The sequence below is a fragment of the Nyctereutes procyonoides genome, unplaced genomic scaffold (assembly GCF_905146905.1).
Source record: "Nyctereutes procyonoides isolate TBG_1078 unplaced genomic scaffold, NYPRO_anot_genome, whole genome shotgun sequence".
Lineage (NCBI taxonomy): Eukaryota > Metazoa > Chordata > Mammalia > Carnivora > Canidae > Nyctereutes > Nyctereutes procyonoides.
The window spans coordinates 7879767-7903062 of record NW_026575052.1 but is presented as its reverse complement, the minus strand read 5'-3'; the positions used below and the strand labels follow the sequence as shown (position 1 = coordinate 7903062).

The following is a 23296-nucleotide window of genomic DNA, read 5'->3' as shown; positions in this document are numbered from 1 at the left end:
AAATTTACCATGTGTCTGAGCTGAATTAGTTAATGAGGTGAATATATAACTTACCTAAGAGCTTCCTAGCAGACAGGGCAAAAAGGAAAGTCTATTAGGTTGTAGTAGTCTGGTTCTGGGGTAACTTGGTTCTTTAAAAAATCCCCACATTCTTACTTCCTTAACTGACAGGAGCTGTGTATCAAAGTGCTGCTATTGGCAGGGAAGGCTTTTGAGGAAATGGTTTTCACTCTCTCTGCACTCCTGTCCCCTCTGGCAGTCTCCCTGTGTTCTTCTCAGCTAACTCTCAGGCATTTTTTCTGCTTCGCTGCTCCAGCCTGGCCTACTTTCTCAGCTGTTTCCCTCTGGGCTCTGCAAAAATAGTGGGTCTCCTATCAGTAGAGGTGTTCAGACTTGGGCCAGGTGACCTCAGGGGGCCAGGGCAGTGGGACCTGCCAAGGAGATGCATAAACTGCAAAAGGGACTAGAATAGATCACTTATCACATCTTGTTCAGGTCCAGCCTTCAGAGTCTGTGAATTTGTGCCCAGGTAACTGACCCTCAACCCAGTTCAAATCCCATGACACCACTTAAAAGTCATCTTGGCTTAGTGACATGTCCCACTCAGCTTCGGGAGGAGTACTTAACGTAGAAAATGCTGGTGATACCACAAGGAATTGGGGGTGGGTTCAGTAGCACTGTGTGCCTTTGTTTATGTGTATCCCTACCTGATCACAAGCAGAAAGGTTTTGAAGCTGCTTATGGGGGAAGAAAAACCCAAAACAGGGGCACCTGGCTGGCTCAGTCAGTAGGGCATGTGACTCTTGATCTTGGGGTTATGGTTTTGAATCCCACATTGGGTACAGAGATTACTTAAAAACTAAATCTTAAAAACAAAAACAAGAACAAAAAACTCCCCAAACCCCAAACAAAACAATTACATTTACTAGAAGATTAAAATAGTTGACAAGTATCTCATCTCAGCATCCTCATTTGCAGGCTGTGTGACCTCAGGGAGGTTGCTTCATCAATCTGAGCCTTAGTTTCCTCATTAGTAGAATTGGATACTAGAAGTACCTACCCCCATTAGCTATTATAGAATTAAATACATTAATATGGAAGAGTATTTAGCGCAGTTCCTGGCATGTAGTAAGTAGGCAATATATGTTAGCAGTTATTATTATGTCATCTCATTTTTTTGTTTATAAAAATGTAATCTGGGAAAAGCTGCACCACTCTGAGGCTAGTCTCGGCCTCCTATTGGATTAAAAGCGCCAGGTCCTCCTCCCAAAAAAAACACTGAAAAGCAATTTTTTTTTTTTGAAAAGCAATTTAGGGATGCCTGGGTGGCTCAGCCGGTTAAGCATCTGCCTTTGGCTCAGGTCATGATCCCAGGGTCCTGGGATTGAGCCCCACATCGGGCTCCTTGCTCAGCGGGAAACCTGCTTCTTTCTCTCCTGCTCCCCCTGCTTATGCTCTCTGTCAAATAAATTTTTTTAAAAAGCAATTTAAATATGTATTCAATTCTTTCGAAAATGTTAGAGGAGATCTGATTTGTAATCTGTATTAAAAAAAAAAAAGATTTTGGGCAGCCCGGGTGACTCAGCGGTTTAGTGTGGCCTTTGGCCCAGGACCTGATCCTGGAGAGACCCAGGATCAAGTCCCACGTTGGACTCCCTGCGTGGAGCCTGCTTCTCCCTCTGCCTGTGTCTCTGCCTCTCTCTCTCTCTCTCTCTGTGTCTCTCATGAATAAATAAGTAAAATCTTTAAAGAAGAAAAAAAGATTTTATTTTAGAGAGATAGAGAGAACGAGTTGTGAGAGGGGCAGAGAGAAGGAAGAGCAGATTCCCCATGGAGCAGAGAGCCCAGGACCCCAGAATCACTACATGAGTCGAAGGCAGACACTTAACCAACTGAGCCACCCAGGCACACCTCATTTATAATCTCAGTAAAGCTTGCTAACATTCACTTTCCTCCGTGTCTTTTCCGAGCCTTCCCTCTCTCCCTCTGCACAGCACAATGGGCCCCACATCTGTGTTCTGATTCCCTCAAATGCTCCCTCAAAGCCTAGCCTGTGCTAGTTCTCACCTTGCTGGCCCCTGCGCTAGCCTCTCCCCATCTCTTTCCAATCCAGCAACCTCTGCACCTGCTCTCCTAGCTTGTTTTCATCCCCTCCCTCCACCTGTTCCCCAGATCCGCAGGACGAAGCCAGGCTGCAGCTGCCTGACCTACAGTTTCCTTCCTCAAAGTAGGGGAAGTGTGGAGGCTATGAACAGGTGGACAGCATTTTTCCTTTCACAAAGTGGACGTGCATCAGTTTATACCGCTCCAGGCAGAATCACATCAAGGAGGTAGCAAGTGGTTAATATCAGAGGAGTGGGAAACGGGGGACTTTATTCTATTGTATTCATTTCTGCATTATTTGCAGTATTTTAAAATGAGTGTGTATTTGTGAGATTTAAAATCAGAAAAACACAGTTTATTTTATTTTTGAAATTAAATAGGGAAATCAGGAAGGGAAAAAAATAGTAGAAAAAGTAAAACAAACGCAGGGTTAATGTGAGTATCCCAAATATATTCTGTTGGTCCTGTATTTTAATCATGTAAAGTACCTAGTAGGGGGCCCGGCACACATGCATAAATAGCACCTATTGTTGGTAAGGTCTTAATGGACTTCCAGTTCCTCGCTGAGACTCAAACTGCCCAGCTGAGTTAGAGTAGCTGGTGGCCCACAGGAAAGAGGTCAGGCTGGGACATCCTTGTCCCCAGGCGACCTCTCTGCAGGGTTTGATGAGTCAAGAAATAGTCTAATTGGGTCCGACAAGCTCCGCCTGCCCCTTGCCCTGCCAGCATCCTAATGGGCTCCTTCCAACGTGTTCCTGACCCTATCCTCTCTGCTAGTCTGGTGTGCGCATCAGAAGTCTGTTCCTGGAGAGTTTGGTGTTCTCCCCGGGGAGCTCTAGACTGTCATTTCTGTTCAGTTATGAAAGAAGAAACCATAAAAATTTAAAAGCCCTCATAACGAGTCTCATTCTGTCTGAGCGCCTGTGGGCTGTTCAGTTTGTCAGACTCCATTTGACTTGGTCCATGGTATCAATTAAAACACGCGCGCGCGAAATCAATCAACTGCTAAGGATTCTTTGAGCACCAACCATATACTAGACATCACTGAACTCTTTTCTGTACATGATGATGACTTTGACAAAGCAGAGAAAAATAATGCCAGTAGTGATCATTACTATTTATTGGAGGCCTGTGCAATGTAAGCCTCTCCACAGATTCCGGGGCCTTCTTCTTGGACTCTGGTGAATCTTGAAGGCGAGATGACTAGAAACCACAGCCAGACTCAAATGCCCGGTACCCCTGAGACCCTCACTATCTGTGGCCTGGCCAGTCAGAACCCTTGGCCACAGTGATTGGCAGAGGAGAGGACACATGTCTCAGCAAGAGCTAATCAGACTCAGTTTGGGGAATTTTGTTGGAGCTCTTGAGAAAAGAGAGTTCTTATTTCCGTTGGAGTTACTGAGAGGCTAAGGTGCATGCCTGGTGCTACTGGCAGCTGTCTTGTGATCATGAGGAAAGAGAATGAGGCCGGCAGAGAGGAAAACAGTCTTGAGACATGGGTAGTGACATTGAATCCTGACCGCCTCATCTGAGTTCCTCAGTGCAACCATGCCTAAAGCTCGTTCTATCTCTATATTCCGGTTTAAGTTGGGTTTTCTGCCAGGGTTTTGAGCCCTGATGCTCTGACTGAGCCATCCCAGTCCCCAGAGACCTGAATATTTGGAGGAAACCCCCTCACTATAGGAATCTGACAAGGGCAACATGTTCTCCTGCCACACAACCACGCAGGTCTCTGTTGGAGAGCACAGGGAGCCCGTAAATGCCAATGGAGCAGCAAAATGCCAGCAAAGGAGCAAATCCCCTCTAGCTGTGCCTCCTTGGGGAAGTCACTTCCCCTCTCTGAACACTAATGTTTCTCACTCACAATGTAGGTAAGAATCATAACATCTACTGCATAGAATTGTTCCCAGAAGGCTGTTCAGAGGAGGTGAACTCTGGGGGTCCCTAAGGAGTTGGGGGTTAGGGCCAGAGTTCGCAGCAGACGTTGTTCCTTGTTCTCCCCTGGGCAGCATAAGACCAGAGACTGCCTCTCCTGGTGGAATGAAAAGGACTCAGCCACAACATGGGAGTCTTTTTTTTTTTCTTTTAAGATTTCATTTGTTTATTCATGAGACACACACACGCACACACACACACACACACAGAGGCAGAGACACAGGCAGAGGGAGAAGCAGGCTCCATGTAGGGAGCCCGATGTGGGACTTGATCCCGGGACTCCAGGATCACACCCTCGGCAGAAGGCGGGCACTAAACCTGCCTGAGCCACCCAGGAATCCCCAGAGTCTTCATTTCTAGTCCTGGTTCCGCTACCCGCCCACCCACCCGGGGAGTGTGAATTGGGGCAAGCTCCTCCCTGCTGCCAATATGTTCCTTTCAGAAGTGAGGAAGCCTTGACAGCTCTCTGCTGTTTTTCTTCACAGAGCCAGGATCACATCTTGTTCACTGCTGTTTCCCCACAGCTCAGCCCAGCTCCTGACTCGCTGATAGAGAATTTCAGAAGGCCCGTGGCGTGACTGAAGAAAATGTGGTCAGGATATGTGATCATTCTTTTCTGTTCTCGGAACATGTTGTTGGAATATAATATACAGGCTTACCTCATTTTACTGTGCTTCAAAGATACTGCATTTGTTTTGTTTTTTTTTACAAATTGAAGGTTTGTGGTCATCCTGTGTTGAGCAAGTCTACAGGCGCCATCTTTCCAAAAGCATTTGTTTACCTTGTGTCTCTGTGCCCCGTTTTGGTAATTCTCACAATATTTCAAACTTTTTCATTAATTAATTAATTAGTTTTAAAAGTAGGCTCTGTGCCCAGCATGGAGCCCAGCGTGGAGCCCAACGTGGGGCCCAAACTTACAACCCTGAGCAAATCAAGACCTGAGCCAATATGGAGCTGGACACTCAGTCGACTGAGCCACCAGGTGCTCCTATATATTTTTTAAAGTTTTATGTATTTAAGTAATCTCTACACCCCACGTGGGGTTCCAGCTCATGATCAAGAGTCACATGCTCGGGGCAGCCCGGATGGCTCAGTGGTTTAGTGCCACCTTCGGTCCAGGGCATGATCCTGGAGACCTGGGATTGAGTCCCACATCGTGCTCCCTGCTTGGAGTCTGCTTCTCCCTCTGCCTGTGTCTCTGTCTCTGTCTGTCTGTCTCTCTCTCTGTGTGTCTTGTGAATAAATAAATACAATCTTTAAAAAAAAAAAAGAGTCACATGTTCTTCTAACTGAGCCAGCCAGGTGCCCTAGTCTTTTTCATTGTTATGTCTGTGATGGTGAATTGTGATCAATGATCTTTGATGTTTGTTGTAATTGTTTTGGGGCACCTGGTCGCTCTACTTGACCAGCCATTTCCCCATCCCTCTCCTTCTCCTTGGGCCTCCCTATTCCCTGAGACACAACAATATTGAAATTAGGCCAATTAACAAGCCTACAATGGCTTCTAAGTATGCAGGTGAAAAGAAAAGTCACACATCTCTTAATTTAAATGAAAAGCTAGAAACCCAGTAACTAATAATACAGTACATATTAACCAAATCGAATTTAAATAAATAATTTTAGGGGATGCCTGGGTGGCTCATCGGTTGAGCATCTGCCTTTGGTTCAGGGCATGATCCTGGAGTCACAGGATTGAGTCCCACATGGGGTTCCCTGCATGGAGCCTGCTTTTCCCCTCTATGTCTCTGCCTCTTTCTGTGTGTCTCTCATGAATAAATAAATAAAATCTTAAAAAATAAATAATTTTAAAAAATAAATAAAATAAAATAAAATAGCTAGAAATGATAAAGCTCAGTGAGGAAGGCATGTTGAAAGCTAAGATAGGCTGAAAGGTTGGCTTTCTGTACCAGTTAGCCAAGTTGTGAATGCAAAGGAAAAATTCTTGGAAGACATTAGAAGTGCTAGTGAACACACGAATGATGAGAAAGTGAAGCAGCCTTATTGCTGATAAGGAGAAAGGGTGAGTGGCCTGGATAAAAGACCAAACCAGCCATAGCATTCCTTAAGCCATAGCCTCACCCAGAGCTAGGTTCTCACACTCCTCGGGCCTATGAAGTCTGAGTGAGAGGAGGAAGCTGCAAAAGAAAAGTCTGAAGCTAACAGAGGTTGATTAACGAGATTTAAGGAAAGAAGATATCTCCATAGCATAAAGGTGCAAGGTGAAGCAAGTGCTGATGTAGAAGTTGCAGCAACCTTTCCAGAAGATCTAGCTAAGCTATTGAGAAAGGTGGCTACACTAAACAACAGATTTCAATGTAGATGAAACAGCCTTCTATTGGAAGAAGATGCCATGTAGGACTTTCATAGCTAGAGAGGAGAAGTCAATGCCTGGTTTCAAAACTTCCAAGGATGGGTTGACTCTCCTGATAGGGGCTAATGCAGCTGGTGACTTGAAGTTGAAGCCGATGCTCATTTACCATTTTGAAAATCCTACATCCCTCAAGAATTATGTTAAATCTACTCTGCCTAACACTCTACAAAGGGAGCAACAAAGTCTAGATAATAGCACATCTGTTTACAACACGCTTTGCTGAATATTTTATTTTATTTTATTTTTTTATTTTATTTTTTTTATGAATTCCTGAATATTTTAAACCCACTGTTGAGTCCTATTGCTCAAGGGGAAAAAAACTATTCATTTCAAGATGTTACTGCTCATTGATCCAAGAGCTTTGATGGAGATGTAGCACAAGATTAATGCTGTTTTCATGACTGTAACATCCATTCTACAGCCCGTGGATCAAGGAGTAATTTTGACTTTCAGGTCTTATTATTTAAGATTATTTAATGATATTTAATATACTTATTTGATATTTAAGATTATTCAATGATATCCAAATTATTTGGATCCATGCAAAGTAAATTGAAAACCATCTAGAAAAGATTTGCTACTCTAGGTGCCATTAAGAACATTCATGATTCATAGGAAGAGGTCAAAATATCAACATTGGGGAGCCTGGGTGGCTCAGTGGTTTGGTGCCTGCCTTCGGCCCAGGGCATGATCCTGAGGACCCAGGATCAAGCCCCAAGTCAGGTTCCCTGCATGGCTTCAGGCTCCTCTGCCTGTGTCTCTGCCTCTCTTGTCTCTCCTGAATAAATAAATAAAATATTTTTTAAAAACCCAAAATATCAACATTCACAGGAGTTTGGAAGAAGCTGATTCCCACCCTCATGGATGACTGTGAGGGGTTCAAGACTTCAGCGGAGCAAGTACTGCAGATGTGGTGTTAACAGCAAGAGGGAACAAGAAGCGGAGCCTGAAGATGGGACTGAATGACTGCAATCTCATGATAAAACTTCAACAAATGAGACATTGTTTCTTATGGGTGAGTAAAGAAAGTGGTTTCTGGAGATGGAATCTACTCCTGGTCAAGGTGCTGGGAAGATTGTTGGAAAGATAACAAAGGATTTAGAATAATACAGAAATAGGGACACCTGGGTGGCTCAGTCAGTTAAGTGTCTGCCTTTGGCTTGGGTCGTAATTTCAGGGTCCTGGGATCTAGCCCCACATCACATAGCATCAGGCTCCCTTCTCAGCAAGGGCCTGCTTTTCCTTCTCCCTTGACCCCTTGCTCATGTTCTCTCTCTCTCTGTCAAATAAATAAAAATTTAGAACAGTACAGAAATATTATTTGGTTGATAAAGCAGTGGCAGGTTTGAAAGGACTGACTCCAATTTTTCTTTATAAAGATTTCATTTACTTTCTTGAGAGAGAGTGAGAGAAAGAGCCCACAGGGAGAGGGAGCAGCAGACTCCTGCTGAGCAGGGAGGCCAGTGCAGGCTCAATCCCAGGACCCTGAGATCATGACCTGAGCCAAAGGCAGACGTTAAATCGTTAAATCGACTGAGCCACTCAGACGCCCCTGACTCCAATGTTGGAAGAAGTTCTACTGTGGGTAAAATGCTATCCATCAGCATCACATGCTACAAAGAAATCGTTCATTAAAGGAAGAACTGATCAATGTGGTACACTTCACCATTATCTTAAGAAATCACCCCAGCCACCCCAGCCTTCAGCATCTACCACCCTGAATTTTTGGTAGCTGTAGACATTGAGGAAAAACCCTCCACCAGCAAAAGACTACTACTTGCTGAAAGCTTAGATAATGGTTAGCATTTTCCGACAATAAAGTACCTTTTTTTTAAAAAAAAAAAAATTGGCTCCATGCCCAGCGTGAAGCCCAACAATACAGGGCTTGAACTCACGACCCTGAGATCAAGACCTGAGCTGAGATCAAGAGTCAGATGCTTAACCAACTGAGCCACCTGGGTATCCCAAAAGTATCTTTTTAAAATTTACTTTAAAAAAAAGATTTTTTAAAAATTTATTTGAGAGAGAGAGAGTACGAGCTGGGGGAGGAGCAGAGGGAGAGGGACAAGTAGACTCTTGCTGAGTACAGAGCCCGATGTGGGGCTCCACCCAGGGTTCAATCTCATGACTGAGATCATGACCTGAGCCAAAACCAAGAGTTGGTGGCTTAACTGGCTAAGCCACCCAGGTGCCCACCCCAAAAGTATCTTTTAATGAAGGTACATACACTGGGTTCTTTTTTTTTTTTTTTTCAAGATATAATGCTGTTGAACACTTAATAGACTATAGTATAAACATAACTTTTATATGTACTAGGAAACCAACAAATTCACATCAGTACAGGGAGGGGGGCAGGAATTACAAATCCCATTTTACAGAGAAGACTGAGGTCCAGAGAAGAGGAGCAAATCCCCCACATCCCACTACTGCTAAGTGGACCCAGGATAAGTGGGTTCCATTTTTGTGTCTGCCTGGATCTTAGAATGTTCTTCCTGGTATCAGGCTACAATTCCCAGGAAGACATTTGGCCAGGAATCTGAAACTAGCCCAGGCCGAGGCAGCTGATGATGACACGTTACCTGACCTCGGGGATGGAGGAGACAGTGTTAACGACAGAGAAGATCTGGTCACCTTTAGGGCAAGGCCCAACCCTCTCCTGTCTACCCTGCTTCCTGTCTGCTATTTTGTGACTTTTGACTGGTGACCCTCCTACACATGTCTTTCTCTCCACATTAGGGAATTCAGAGTGCTGTTGAATGGCAGGGAGGAGATTTATTTCCACAGAGGCCCTGGCTGTCTCTAGGTTGCCACACACACTGCCCAGGAACAGATGGTGCCCTTTGGAACATGGCACTGTATGCTAGACCTTCTCTCTTCTGCACACCCAGAGTCAGCTCCTGAGCAGGGGTTGCTATAAGCTGTTCCTGCTCCCCATCCTGGCAGTAAGTGCCCTCTCTCCCAGAATCCACTTCTCCCCAGCCATTTCAACTCCCTTACCCCCAATCCCATGCTGGTAGGCAGGATTTCCCACATCATTCCTTTTTTTTTTTTTTTTTAAGAGTTTATTTATTCATGAGAGAGAGAGAGAGAAAGAGAGGCAGAGACACAGGCAGAGGGAGAAGCAGGCTCCCTCCCTGTGGGGAGCCCAGATGTGGGGCTTGATCCCAGGACCCCGGATCATGACCTGGTGACCCAAAGGCAACCACTGAGCCACCCAGGCGTCCCCACATCATTCCTTTTGCCTTATGAACGCTTATACCTCCTCTAAAGCCCAAACTCCATCTCCTGCAAGGAGGGCTTCGTCTCTCCCTGAACATACACTCATTATGCCTCTTACTCGTTGGGGTCTCTTTCTCCGCACGACACAAATATAAGTGATCACAGGTCACACAAATAAAACACTTCCATCACACGCACAAGGGTTTCCTGTCTTTCTCACAACCTAGGCTACCCCCCCCCCAGTGTACCAAACCACAGCTATGCCCCCCGGGGGTGCGTGCACCTGCACAAGCACACCACGGGGGTTTGCTCTCTGTTGCAGGGGCACAAGGTCTCTTCCTACCACACGGACATGCATGCACGACAGGCCCATAACGCACAGGTCACAGGTCATACAAATACAGACAACACGCCCTTGCTGCCCCCCCCCCCCCCCCCCCCCCGCTTCACTCCCTTTTACACAACACACGGCAGAGATAGTTTCTCCTCTGGACGCGGAACGCGAGGGACGGGGAGAGCGGGTCCTTCTCTGCTTCCCTCCCGCCGCCTTCCCTTGCCGTCGCGCACACACACACACACACACACACACACACACGCACATGAACACGCGCAGCTGCAGCGCCCTGGGTCACACTCCAGAGCAGGCGCCAGGCAGGAGACAAAGGTCGCCGAGGCTCCCGGCGCCGCGCACCCGACGCAGCCGAGCCGCTCCCCGGGCTCCGCCTACCCCCGCAGCCGAGCTCGCCGAGGTCGGGACCCCGCGCCCCCCCGCCCCGGGCCCCGCCCGCGCCGGCCGCGGGGTCCTCTCGCTCCGCGCTCCAGCCCGGCGCGCCGGGGGTTAAGGAGGCGCCGGGGGCGGGGCCGAGCCCGGGCTCGGAGCCTGATTGGCTGCGCGGCCCGGCCCCCGCGCCCCGCCATTGGCCGCTCGGCGGCCCCGCCTCCCCGGGACCAGGCGCCGGAGCCGCGCTCGCCCGCGGGGAGCCGAGCGCGCGGCCGGGGCAGCTGCAGCGCCGTCCGAGGAGCGCGGCGGGAGGCGGGAGCCGGGAGCCGGGAGCCGGGGGCCGGGGGCCGGGGGCCGGAACTATGGTGAGTTCTACGGGAGCCTCGGCGGGGCTCGCGGAGGGCCGGGCGCGGGCTGCGGCTCTCGCTCGGGGGGCGCGCGGGCGGGCTCGGCGGGCCGGGCGGCGCCGCCTGGGTCGGCTCGGGGGCGGCCGCGCCGAGCTCGCTTCTGGGCAGCTGGCCGCGGCCGGGTTTGGAGGGCTCGGGGTGGCCGATTCGTCTCGGGGACAGTTGGTGCAGTTCTGGTCTGGGGCGTCCGGAAGTCCTAGCGGGGAGCGGAGCCCCCGGGCGTCGGGGCTGGGTCCGGTACCGGGGTCGGGGACGACTGCGGCGCGGCTGGATCCACCTGCACCTGAATGTCCCGGGACGCCGAGCTCGGGCTGGGGCTGGGCTGGGGCTGGCGCACCGTGGGTGGCCGAGCCTCGCGCACTCTGAGAGCCCCGTGGAAGTCGAGGCACTCGGGGACTGCCTAAGGAGCCGAGAGTGGAGGCAGCTAGGTTGGCGGCTGTCAGAGACCGGGGAGCACCTGGGGACCCTGCTTTCAGTGATCCGGTCTCCCCAGCATCTCCCAGCAATGGTCCTCAGGAGGGGACTGCCCAGGGCGTTGGTCAGAGACATCAGGGAAAAGGGACTTGGCAGAGGGATTTCACGGGGTTTCAGGAGCCCCGGGAAAGAAACCCATTTGGTCGAGGCTGGGCTTGTTTGGGGGCTGTTTTAGGGAGGGGTGTTGTCTCTGGAGGGAAAGCATGGACCTTGCGGTGATCTCCCCAGGGCCTCATGATCGCTTCTGCATTTCATGGGGGGAAGTCACCTATTTCTCTTTGCTTTCTTTCCCCTGGAGGAGACTTTCTGGTCCTCTCACCTAGTCCTGTTCTGTGCCCTGTGACGGGTGTACAAGTCACCACAAAGGGCACGTGCCAGTGATGATGGCTGCCAGTCCCAGGGACACAGCCACCTCCATTTCTCTGTGATGATGCTGTCAAACCTGAAGGGGCCCAGGCAGGGGCAAGATGGGACCCCTGTAGGCATGAAGAGTCCCCCAATGCTGCCCCGGGACCAACCTCTGCCCTGCCCAGAGCTGGAATCCCCTTACCAAATCCCTTTTCCCTCCTCTCTCTTATCACCTCCAATATCTGCTCCCCTTCTGCCATCCCTTGATTGTCCGGTCATTAATAATGAAATTGTGTCTTAGAGACTATCTTGGACCTATCCTACCTCCTTGGTCAGGAATCTCCCCTGGAATGCTCCACTTGGACAGTTCCAGTGGCAGGGAGGCTCACACCAGGGAGCCTGGCCCTTGATGGAAGATCTTAGCATATGAGCAACAAAAGGGGGTGAGACCTTGATGTCATATCTTTCACTCTGCCTCCAAACCCACCCGGACCTAAGTTACTTAGAAAGAGAACTTTTTCCTCCTTAGAAACCATGAAAGAGAGAGAGGACACCTTGCCTCGGAGATAGTTTTCTAAGGCTTACAACTTCAGAAACCTTCCAGGCTTCAGCATCAAACAGATTGAGGTTTGAAGCCTGGGTCTCCCACTTGCCCACAGGGACTTGGGTCAAGCCGAACCCTCACCTCTGACCATCAGTTTCTTCATCTGTGAGAAGAGATGAAAGGTCTTGGCTACACAGGTGGTGTGGGAATTCGGGGAGCTAACCCAGTGAGAGTGCTTGCTCAAATACAGCTTTATTTCCTTTCTTGTACAACCTCAGGCTCAAATTGGGAAGTTCTGTGTGACATCCAACAGATTTGCTAGTCGGGAAGAAGGGTTACAGGTCGTCATGACAGGAGAAGAAGGGGACAGTGATACTTAGAGAATCATTACTTTGTCCATCATTCAGCGAAGATTTGTTGAACACTTACTCTATGCCCTATGCTAAGGAGGAAAAACTGTCATAAACACTGTGTTAGGGGAGCCACTGCCAGTCCAAAGCTGTCTGTAAGGATCCCCAGGCTAGATGCTGTATCTTTGGGAGAGGCAGGGTGTCAGGCAAGGCAAGGACTTCCTCCTGGCTGGAGAGATGAGAGAAAGCTTCATTGAGCAGGTGACATCTGAATTGGAAAGAACTTCCAGGTGGGGGAACCTCTGTGTACAGAGGCCCAGGGACATGAGAGCAACGAGCAATGCTCTCGGAAAGGCCAGAATGGGGCTTGCCTGGCACCTGAGCATGAGAGAGCCAAAAAAGAGGAGAGAAGGGGAGCAGATGACCTGATGCTTAGGCTGAGGAGCTGGAGCTCCACTGTGGATTATCGACTCACCGTGTGTGGGGCCAGGGGTGGAGGCTGACGTCAGGCCTGCTTGGCCCCTGTCATTTTGGTTTCCCCTAAACACTAGTCCCTGTGCTCATTCCTGAGGTGGGGGCCATTCAGGGTTACTAAAGAGTTTATTTCTTGGATCTCTTGTTCCACGGGTTTTAAACAAATCCTGTGTTCCCTCCAACATGGCCAAGTTTGCCCTGGTCCCCAGGGTCCTAATGGGGCTCTTTTGGAGAGAGGGTGGAGAGAGGGGACAAGTGTTCCCTCTTGTCCTGGCTCAGTGTCCTGAATGGTCCTCAGCTCCCCACCCAGGGTAGTGGTGGGATGTCAGCACAGTTCTTAAAGGCCTCCAGTGGACCCCCCAGTACAGGCTTGGGGTGAGGGTTTTCAGGGGGCTTTTTATATCTCCTGTCTTCGCTTGTCCTCATATCACCCAGCAACAGGCAGAGAGAGGTGAAGGAGATTGCCCGGGGTCACACAGCAAGATAGGGTCAGAGCAGGCACAGGCCTCCTGTATGTTTAGAGGGTTACCAGGCAGACAGGTTGGGGGAAAGGAAGCCCAACCCAGTGTTCCCAGTCTGCTGTTGTGGCCTCTTGAGAATGTTCCTCCACATTCCAATGTAGGGACTGAGCTTAAAGCCATGGCTGAGGGCTGGGAATCATAAGTGTAAGTGGCTGAGTTGAGGACAGCATCCACTGCCTAGGTTTGAACCCCAGATGTACCACCAGCTTGCTATATGACGTTGGGTCAACTCTTCCCCCTCTCTGCACCTCCTTTCCTATCAAGTGGGGCAGATTTGCATCCTTTGCAAGATGTCATGAGGATACAATCTAGGCTACAATGTAGAAGTGCTTAAGAACTTGAGGAAGGGTGTTGCTATTTGAAGATGGGAGGGCAGCCACATACCCCCTGCACCAGTCCAGTAGGACTCGCTCTGGCTTCCCGGAGCCCGGCAGTACCCTTCCCTCTAGGGCCAGAGTCTATGCTGATAGCTGGGTCACTCAGTGTTCCTGACGTTGCTTAGTTTTTTGGTAAACAGACATATTGTTAAATGTTGTTAAAGACTAAATAGATTGTTTCCTAGACAGAATCGGAGAGACCAGGCCCTGTAGGGAGCAAAAAGATTTGAGGAGTAAGAAGACTGCATACAACGTGGGTTCAGCAGAAAGTTTCAGGCATTAGCCATGACATAACCCGCTTGGCTAAAGTCCACGCTTTGATGGCTACAGCAAGGGAGGAGCCATCAGCAAATGTTTATGACTTTTTGTGTTTCCACTCCATTTTTTTCTTTTTAGTTGACTAGGTAAGCACCCTGCCACAGTCAAAGTGCTGTGTTCATTTGTTCATTCAGCAAACAAGTCTGCCCGGCACAATACCAGGTGTTGGGGCTGCAGTCAGTGTCAAACAGGCCGCTAGGTCTCTCTTCCACAGTCTGGCGGACAGGCAGATAAGGAGCAGAAAATGAGAAGTGCAACTGCTGTTGCCAAGGAGACAGGTAGGGTGCTAGAGAGCAGATAGGGGAACCTCACCTGTGGATCAGACAAGGCTCCCTGAGGATGTGGCATTAAAGCCATAGTCTAAAGAATGAATGGTCTAAGGAATGAATGGGTTCCGGGCAGAGGGAGCAGTATGTGCAAGATGGGACGAAACGTTCAGGAATTACTTTGTCTGGAGGCTAGGAAGATGATGCTTGGGAGGTGACCCTGGCAGGTGCCTGCAGGGAGGGGCTTGTTAAAGGTTGGGGCTTAGGATGCTTGGGTGGCTCAGCGGTTGAGCCTCTTCTTTCGGTTCAGGGTGTGATCAGGGGCCCTGAGATGGAGTCCCATGTCGGGCTCCCTGCATGGAGCCTGCTTCTCCCACTGCCTATGTCTCTCCCTCCCTCTCTCTCTCTCTCTCTCTGTCTCTCATGAATAAATAAAATATTTTTAAAAGGATTTGGGGGTCAATCCTAAGGACAGTGGGGAGCCACTCTGGAGTTCAGAATGAGGGGATTGATGTGGTCAGAGTTGTGTTTTGAGACATTCTACAGGCTCCTTCGGGGTAGGAGGAGTGAGGCTGGGAGCCAGAAAACCAGTTAGGAAGCAGGTAGAGTGGCCCTAGGAGAGACACTGGTGGTCTAGACACTAGTTACTGCCCCCCTACCCCACCACATACCCCCATCATGCTGCCCAGAATGGGCAGTGGAGAGAGGGGAGGCTGTTGCTCTGGAGGTTGCACAAAGCCCCTTCCCCTGTAGATGTTGACCATCCTCTCCACGTCCTTTCATACAAACAACCAGTATGGCTCCTGGCCTCAAAGAGTTTTGATCTGATAGGGAAGGACAAAATTTCAAAATGGCTCTAAAACAAAGTAGAATATGGTAGTGCCAGGCTGGGGATATAGCTCTAGGGTCACCCTGGTCATGAGTATGTATCAGGGAAGGCTTCCCAGAAGAGGTGGCATTTGTGCTTCTACAGTGAGTGGAATGGAATGCTTCCTAGGAGCCACATTTTAGAGAAATGAAAATAAGGAGATATTCTCCTGTCCTTAAAGAGTTATAGTCCGGGGGGAGGGTGGTGAGGTTTAATGAACAACCAGTGCTGATTGAACCCCACTATCAGTGAGTGGCACTAGGGGTCTAGGGCCTCGGAGTTTTGCCTTTTTCCCAGGGGCCCCCAAGGACAAGGGTGGCAGAAATATCCACAGGCCTATCTTGGCTCATTGACAGGCCTTGGAACAGCTCCCTCCTCCCCACAGAGATCTGGGGTGGGGTAGATGTAAACAGAGGAAGAAGTTTCTGGAGAACATTCAGGAAATTAGCTGAGGGAGGGTCTAACTTCAGTTCTCAGAGACAGAGAGGGGGCCCTGGCTGCTAGATCTTAAGCCTGTTCGAGTGCTTGTGTTCTAACCATCTGATTCACCTCCCCCATTTCATAGGTGGGAAGACTGAGGGGGCAAAATGAGGATCTACCATGTGCCTGGCACTTAAATGTAAACCTCTCTGACCTTCACGTGAACCCCAGGAAGTAGGTTTATCCCCATCATAGAGGTGTGGAAGCCGACACTCAAAGATCACATAGGGAATTAGGGACTGGACCCAGGCAGCGGCCTCCTCATTCCTCAAGATTCTGGCTTCGGTCCCAAGCTGCCACCCACTTCTGCAGAAATTCTGCCTTCCCAGGAAAGCCCCCTGGGGACAGGGATGGGACCGTCTGGCAGCGGCCAGAGGCATGGGGAGCTAACAGGGGCTGAAATGTTATTTATCTTTCACCTTTGCACAGCGCTTGACAGTTACCCGAGCCCTTTCCTCCCCATTCACCGACCATTCTTGGGTCTCACTGCCAATCACTGGCAGAGCTAGGACTGAAACCCAGGCCTGTGACTCCCAGTTCAGACGCCCTCTCCCTGGCTCCTGCCCTTGCCCTGTGGGCCGCAGCCCAGGCAGTGGCAGCCCCGACTGGAGATGTCCCGGGCTTCCTGCCCACCTGCCCCTGGGACCCGGAGGAGCAGCCTTGGCCCCTAGGCCTCCTCCCCCTCGTTCTCCTCCCGACAAGCTCCTTTTCCTCCTTGGCGGGCCGGGTGTGAGGCCGCAGCCAGGAGGAGTAGGGTTACAGTGTAAACACCATCATGTCAATATTTACCTCTGCCTGGGACCAGGCCTCCCTGCTTCCCACACGTGGCCCATCCAGGTGCACGTGGCCTGTTCCGAGGCTCTGGTCATGGAAAGCCAGGCCAAGGCTAGGGATGTGGCTTCCGGGCCAAGCCCCACCCCTAACTTTTTGAGTGGCCCTGTGTAAGAGAGTCTCCCTTCCTGGGCCTTAGTTGTGCCATCTGTAACCCCATGTGGCTGGGACGGACCTAGTCAGGGGGCGCTTTTGGCAACAATGTGCAGGGTTGCGGGCATAATGCACTGGTCTGGAAGCTGGGAGGACCTGGGTTTGAATCCCCCTGCCACCACTTCTCCTCTGTGAGGCTGAGCGAAGTCCCTTAACCCTCCCGAGCTTTGCTTTCTTTCTGTGGACAATGAGGGATCCTCCCCATACCTGCCTTGGAGGGCTGGTGGTGAGGATTCACGAAACACGCGATGGCTCTTGGCCCACATTGAGAACTGAGCAAGCAGTGGTGATGGTGGTGGTGGTGGTGGTTGTTATTCCAAATAAACATTTTATGATTCTCCGAGTCCAGACGCTGGGTTACGTCACTCGTGAAGCGGAGCCAAGGGTGGGGTCTCTAACCTCAAGCCCTCCTGGCATCGTGGGGCCGCAGACTGGGTCAGGGGAGGGGAGGAAGCTGCCTGGTGAACACCATCACTCCCAGCTCATCGCTGCCCCTCGCCCCCTGCTCACCGCTGCCCAGCCTCTGGGGCTCCCTCTCCCTGGGCGGAAGGCCAGGGCTGCAGTGACCTCAGGGATCTGTGGCAGTGAGGGGGTGAGGGAGGGTGGAGGCAGCGGAAGGCGGAGGAAGAGCACATTTCCTAAGCTGCTCTTTCACGGAAGTCCAGTACACAGGCACTGTTCCCTTCAGCCCTGGAGAGGAGGCGGCCTCCCGGGACCAGGAACTGAGGGGACCAGGGACCAGCCAGCTCGTGGCATGGGGAGTGGAGAAGGGGAGGGAGGACTGCTCCCTCGCTCTTTGCTGCATCCCTTTGGACACCACATCACCTCTCTGAGCTTCGATTCCCTCACCTCTGATGTGGAGATGTTGGGGCCTCGACCTTACAGTGGTTGGAAGTGTTAACCAGATGCTGTTCTCAAAGAAACCAGCTCCATCCAGCACACAGCAGGGCTCCGCTGGTACCAGCTTCTTTTAGGATCCTGATTGTGAGAACCATGTGCCAGTCCTGTTCTGCGGGTCTGTGTGCTTCCAAAGGGCAAGGTTGTAAGTTTTTTAAAATCCGTGGTGTGATTTCCTTAAGTAAGATGGGCACACCTTGTGCAGCTCAGTTTTCACAAATGTATACACCTGCATAACCACCACCGAGATCAACACTCATAGAACACTTCCACCTCCCCCGAAAGTTCCCATGTGCCCCCTTCCATCACTCTCCGTGACAGGTGGCTGCCCACCTGCTTTGTCACCCTAGTTTTGCCTGCTTTTGAACTTGATCTGCATGAATTCATAGTATGTATTCTTGGGTCTGGCTTCCTTCAGCTTCAGTCAACAGTGAACGGTTCTCAGTTTGCCCGTGTTGTTGCCTGTACCAGAACGTGCTCCTTTTCAGGCTGTATGGTGTCGCCCTGGGCAGATAACATGCCTGTGTCCACCGACGGCATTCCTGCCTGGGCCGCTGGACATTCCTGCATGTCTGTCGGTGGATCCGCACACTCATTTCTGTTGGGTGGGGACTGGGACTGTTCCTGCTGGGTCAGAGGGTCTGTGTGTCTTTAATTCTCTAGAAACTCCCAGGCGGTTCTCCAGGGAAGTGTCCATTTCCCAAGTGTGTTGCTGTCTCTGCCGACAGGGCCAAGGTCTAGCCTAGACTCTTGATGAATGTTTTTTGAAAGGAGGAAGGAATTTGAGTCCTTTCTTTGTCTTAACGCTTCAGATCCACTCTGCTGGCCCTGCCCCTGCCCTCAGGGCCTGGCATCTCTGGCAGGCACTCTTCCTACAACCTGGGCTTTGGGTCTCACTTGTCATTTCTCAGGCCAAGGAGGGGTTCCTGGATCTGGAGACCACCGGCCATGAGGCTTTACTAGTGACCTTAGGTAGATCTCTTCCTTGCCCTGGTCCTCAGTTTTCCTTTCTGCACAACATTGAGTGAATTGAAGGTTTTCCTAGCCCCCCAGTTTCTGGTGGGCTCCCCTCATTTGGGAGGCATTTGCTCATGCTTCTTCACCTCCAGGGTTGTGCCTGCCCCACTACTGATCCCCAGCTGCCCTGCCCATGGCAGGTCCTCATGGGCCTGTTAAGAACTATCTCCTCATTTGCCATAGTCTTGTGGGCCTCAGGGATGCAAACCTTGGTGGCTTTCAGAGGTAGGTGTTTTAGAGGCCTGACCCGCGGGTGTACTTAGGGTCTCTGAGGAAGGACCATTTAGAAAGTGGACAGGCCTTGTATTCTTGATATCCTTGCTAAGAGTCTCACTGTGAATCAGGCCTGTCTGGGTGAGAGCCCTTCACAGTGGGCCCCCGGCTGTGGGAGCCTCGTCCATGGAGGCTTTGCAGAAATGGCCTGAGTATTAAGCAGACCTGGGTCTCAGTCCTGTCACTTCCTGGCTGTGTGACGTTGGCGAAATCGGTCTACCTCTCTCAACTACAGCATCCTCACCTGCAAAGTTGTAAGAACAAAATGAGGTCCCCTTTTATTGTAGGGACCAAAGTGGATGGGGCAGCAAAATCCCGCCCTTGAGGAGATGTATTATAGGGGAGGGAGCCAGAGACTACACAGGGAAACCAACCACCAGAAAGATCACTTCAGAGAAGGGAAAGAAAACAGAGTGATGTGATGGAGAGTTAGCTGCAAGATGGGAAGGGAGCTAGTCAAATGGGTGGGCAAGGAAGGAGGTGACATTGAGCCAAGTCCTGGAGGATGAGGAGAGGGCAGCTGGGCAACGATGTGGGAGAGGAGAGTTCTGAGCAGAGGAACAGGGATGTGGGGTTTGGCATGTTATGTGGCTGGGCAGAAGGCTGATGCGGCTGGGCAGAGGGAGCAAGGGGAGAAGAGGTAGGAAAAGGTAGACGTGGAGGGGCCAGGTCATGCAGGGCCCTGTCAGGCATGGGGACGGAGGCTGGGGGAGTTGGCATTTCTGAGAGTGATGGGAAGCCACTGTGGGGCTCCAAGCGGGGAGGGGGGCAGGGATGACTGGTTGAGGTTTTGACAAGGCTCTGGCTGCCCTGTGGAGGATGAACTGCAGGGGGCAAGAGTGAGGCAGGGAGGCGGGGGTCAAGTAAGGGGGGGAGTGGGACCTTAGTACCTTCACCTGTCCTGAGGGGGAGGCTTCTCTTACTCCAGGATCTGGGATTTTAGCAACTACTTCAGAGGATGAGAGAGAAGGGGACAGGGTATCCCAGATGCCACAAGACTTTCCAGCCACAGCGCATGGTGGGTGAAAATTGCTTTTGGAGCCCAGCAATAATTTTTGTCCTAAAATCTCCACTTGAGGGGACACCTGGGTGGCTCAGTGGTTTGACGCCTGCCTTTGGCCCAGGGCATGATACTGGAGTCCTGGGACCAAGTCCTGCATTGGGCTTCCTGCATGGAACCTGCAGGTTCTTCTCCCTCTGCCTGTGTCTCTGCCTCTCTCTATCTCTCTCTCTGTGTCTCTCATGAATGAATAAGTAAAATCTTTATTTATATTTTTTTAGTAAAATCTCTAAAAATATATAAATAAATAAATAAATAAATAAATAAATAAATAAATAAATAAATAAATAAATCCTCCACTTGAATTTGACCTTTCTAGAGTGAGCTCGGGATTCCCCCAAAGTGACCACATTCCCACCACCGCCAGCCATCGGAACCCAGAGAAATGGGCCAGAAGGGCACCGAGCCAGAGCCTGGCTCTCCCACTTCCGCATACACTGCCGAGAAGTGAGGGCAGAGGAAGTGGTGGCTGCGAGGGGTTGCCTGACCTCTCTGCCCTCTGGGCTCCCACTCCCATGATCCAGTTCAAGGGAATCTTGTGGCTTTGTGGTTCTGGGTCTCCTGGCTGGTTTGGATCACGAGGCAGCCATAAGAAGGCAATACTTCATGTTTTTCTGTGGGTGTGGAGTGGGTGGCTCTTTGGCATCCTGCTGGGCTTCCTGGAGTGGTGGGCGGGGAGAGGGCAAGCGAGCATGGCAGTTCAGAGTCACAGAGGGTCTAAGTGGAAGTGGAACTTAGACATCATCTAGACCAACCTCTTGTGGGGAGACAAAGGCTCAGAAAAGGAAGAAGACCTGCCCGAGGCCACACCGGGAGTTAGAAGCAGGGCTTAGATCCTGGACTCCTAATCCAGTGTTCTTTCTGGTTAAGATGTGGGTGTCAGAGCCAGACAGACCTGGGTTCTAGTCCCACATGGGTGACCTTGGGCCAGCGACACTCTTCGAGCCTCAGTTTTCTCCCATGAGGAATGGGAGAAGAGTCACTAACGTCTTTTTCGTGGTGGTGTTATGAAGAATGGTGGAAATGATGTAAAGCTGTAAAGCACATAGTAGGTCCTCAGTAATGGGAGCTGTGATCGACATTATCAACATTATTACTGTCGAGGTTCTGCTATTTTAAGCCTCGTGATGCACTGGAAGGGATGTCTGCGTGCCTGCCTTCACATCTGCTGATTTTTAGTTCTGGTGAATGCACTAGGCAGGGGAGGTGAGGAAATTGCCTCCGTCAGTCCACCCCACTGCTGCTTGATTATTTCACTTCCCCTTATAGTTGGGAGACCCTTTAACAAGGTCCTTAATTACCAGCCCCGCCACCCCAATGCACACACACGGCTCAGGCAGGCTGGAGGGGCGCACAGACAGCAAGTGCAGGCCTAGGGTGGAATGCAGCATGGCTCCCTGTCTTCTGCATCAGGTCCCTACCACACACTCACCAGTTCCTGTTTGCCAGTGTGGCCTGAGGCCTAAGAACAGGGGTTGTGGAATTGACTTGAACTTGAACCCAGGATCTACCACTTAGGTGTTGTGAAGGACCTTTTAGCAGGTAAGTGTTCCACTCTGGGCCTTGGGCCTCCTCCCTCTGAAGTGGGGGTAACAACCACCTCCCTGGGTGATCACTAAAGTGAAATGAGAGATGACGTGATCAGAGCACGTGTGGTGCATATTCAGTGCTCCACTCAGCAGAGGTGGGTGTCACTGATAATGACCTTGACCTATGGCCCACGCCCATTAGGCCTGTTTCTCTTTCCACAGCTCTTCTTAGAAATTTTCTTTTTTTTCTTTTAATGTTTTTAAATCTTTTTTTTAAATTTTTATTTATGATAGTCACACACAGAGAGAGAGAGAGGCAGAGACACAGGCAGAGGGAGAAGCAGGCCCGATGCACCAGGAGCCCGATGTGGGATTCGATCCCGGGTCTCCAGGATTGCGCCCTGGGGCAAAGGCAGGCGCCAAACCGCTGCGCCACCCAGGGATCCCCCTTCTTAGAAATTTTCTTGATCACCCCCCACCTATTTGTCATGCATTCCCACAGACCCCTCACTTCTCACCCCAGATTGCCTTCTGTCGGGGCACAAGTCACTTGGGATGAGATTTCTCACCCCATCATGTCTCCCTGCATGAACACAGATCAAGAGCTTGAGCTTGAGGACCACCTTGTGTAGATTTGGATGCCAGCTTTGCCATTTACCCAAGTAACCTCAAGCAGAGTCCTTAATTCTTAGCCTTTGCCTGTGCCTGAGGAAAATGGGAGCAATAATAGCACCAAACTCATAGAGTTGTTTAAACAAGCAACATAATTCCTATAAAGTGTAGGATCCATGTCTACCACATGGAAAGTGTCTAGTATATGTGAACTGATTTTACCTCTAGAAGGAGTCTTAGCAGAGCCTCTACCTCTTCCTCTCTGTATTCCCAGCACCTGGGGGGATTGGAAGGGATTTGGGGGGGTCTCTAGGAATGTACGCTACAGGCAATGGGGGAGTTCCCTTACCAATGAAATGGGCCTCCCCAGAAGGACTGTGCTTGGGGCCTTGGTCAAGGACTCAGGTTACACTGTGAGCTTGTTTATTTGGCAGACATTCCCCGCAACTCTGCTCTGTGTCACCAGGTGCTGCGAGAACGTGCAGACAGAGCTGTTCTTAGTGAACCCACGGCCCATGGGTGAGACCAGGAAACATGGTCGTGATCAGCGCAGGGATGGGCATGCTGCTCCAGAGGAGACTTTCTGCAGCCACTGACACCTGACGATTCCTTGAGGGAAATGATATAATATTAACTTCTGCCTACATTCGAGTTTTCTTCGATAGTCTTTTCAGTCTTTGCTGCCAGCAGAGTTTCCCAGGCTTCACCATTGTGTGATAATAATGGTGTTCATGGAGTTATTTGCGCTGTGTCAGACATAGTGCCAACTGTTTTGTGTTATAAGTTCACTTAGTCCTCACATCAACCCTATGAGGTACTAATTATTAACCCTGTTTTATAGGGGGGAAACCTAGGCACAGAGAGGAAATGTGTCTCTCTCGTCAGTGACTGGCAGAGGAAGATTTGAACCCCAGGCAGTTTGGGCACAGAGCTGGAATTGCTTCATCAATAACTGATTCTCCCCCACAGTCCCTGTGACCAGGCAGTCTCATGGACTCTGAACACTTCACCTTCCTTCCGTGGGAGTCCTTTGCAGTCAGCATAGGTGGAGAAATGAACATTAGGTCTCTCTGTGCAGCCTTCCTTCCACATCAGGGATGAACAGGTTCAGACCCTCAGGAAAAAGGGATCTGGAAGTTAAAATCCTG

General features: G+C 50.5%; 1 protein-coding gene across 1 annotated transcript in view; it reads left to right on the top strand.

Moving 5' to 3' along the window:
- Nucleotides 1-10631: 10631 nt before the first annotated feature.
- Nucleotides 10632-23296, top strand: part of ECE1 (endothelin converting enzyme 1) — a 116011-nt gene continuing 103346 nt past the window's right edge. The window contains exon 1 of the mRNA XM_055331409.1: nt 10632-10714. Within this exon, the coding sequence (XP_055187384.1) occupies nt 10712-10714 (3 nt within the window). The 5' untranslated portion in view covers nt 10632-10711. The remainder of the gene's footprint in view (nt 10715-23296) is intronic.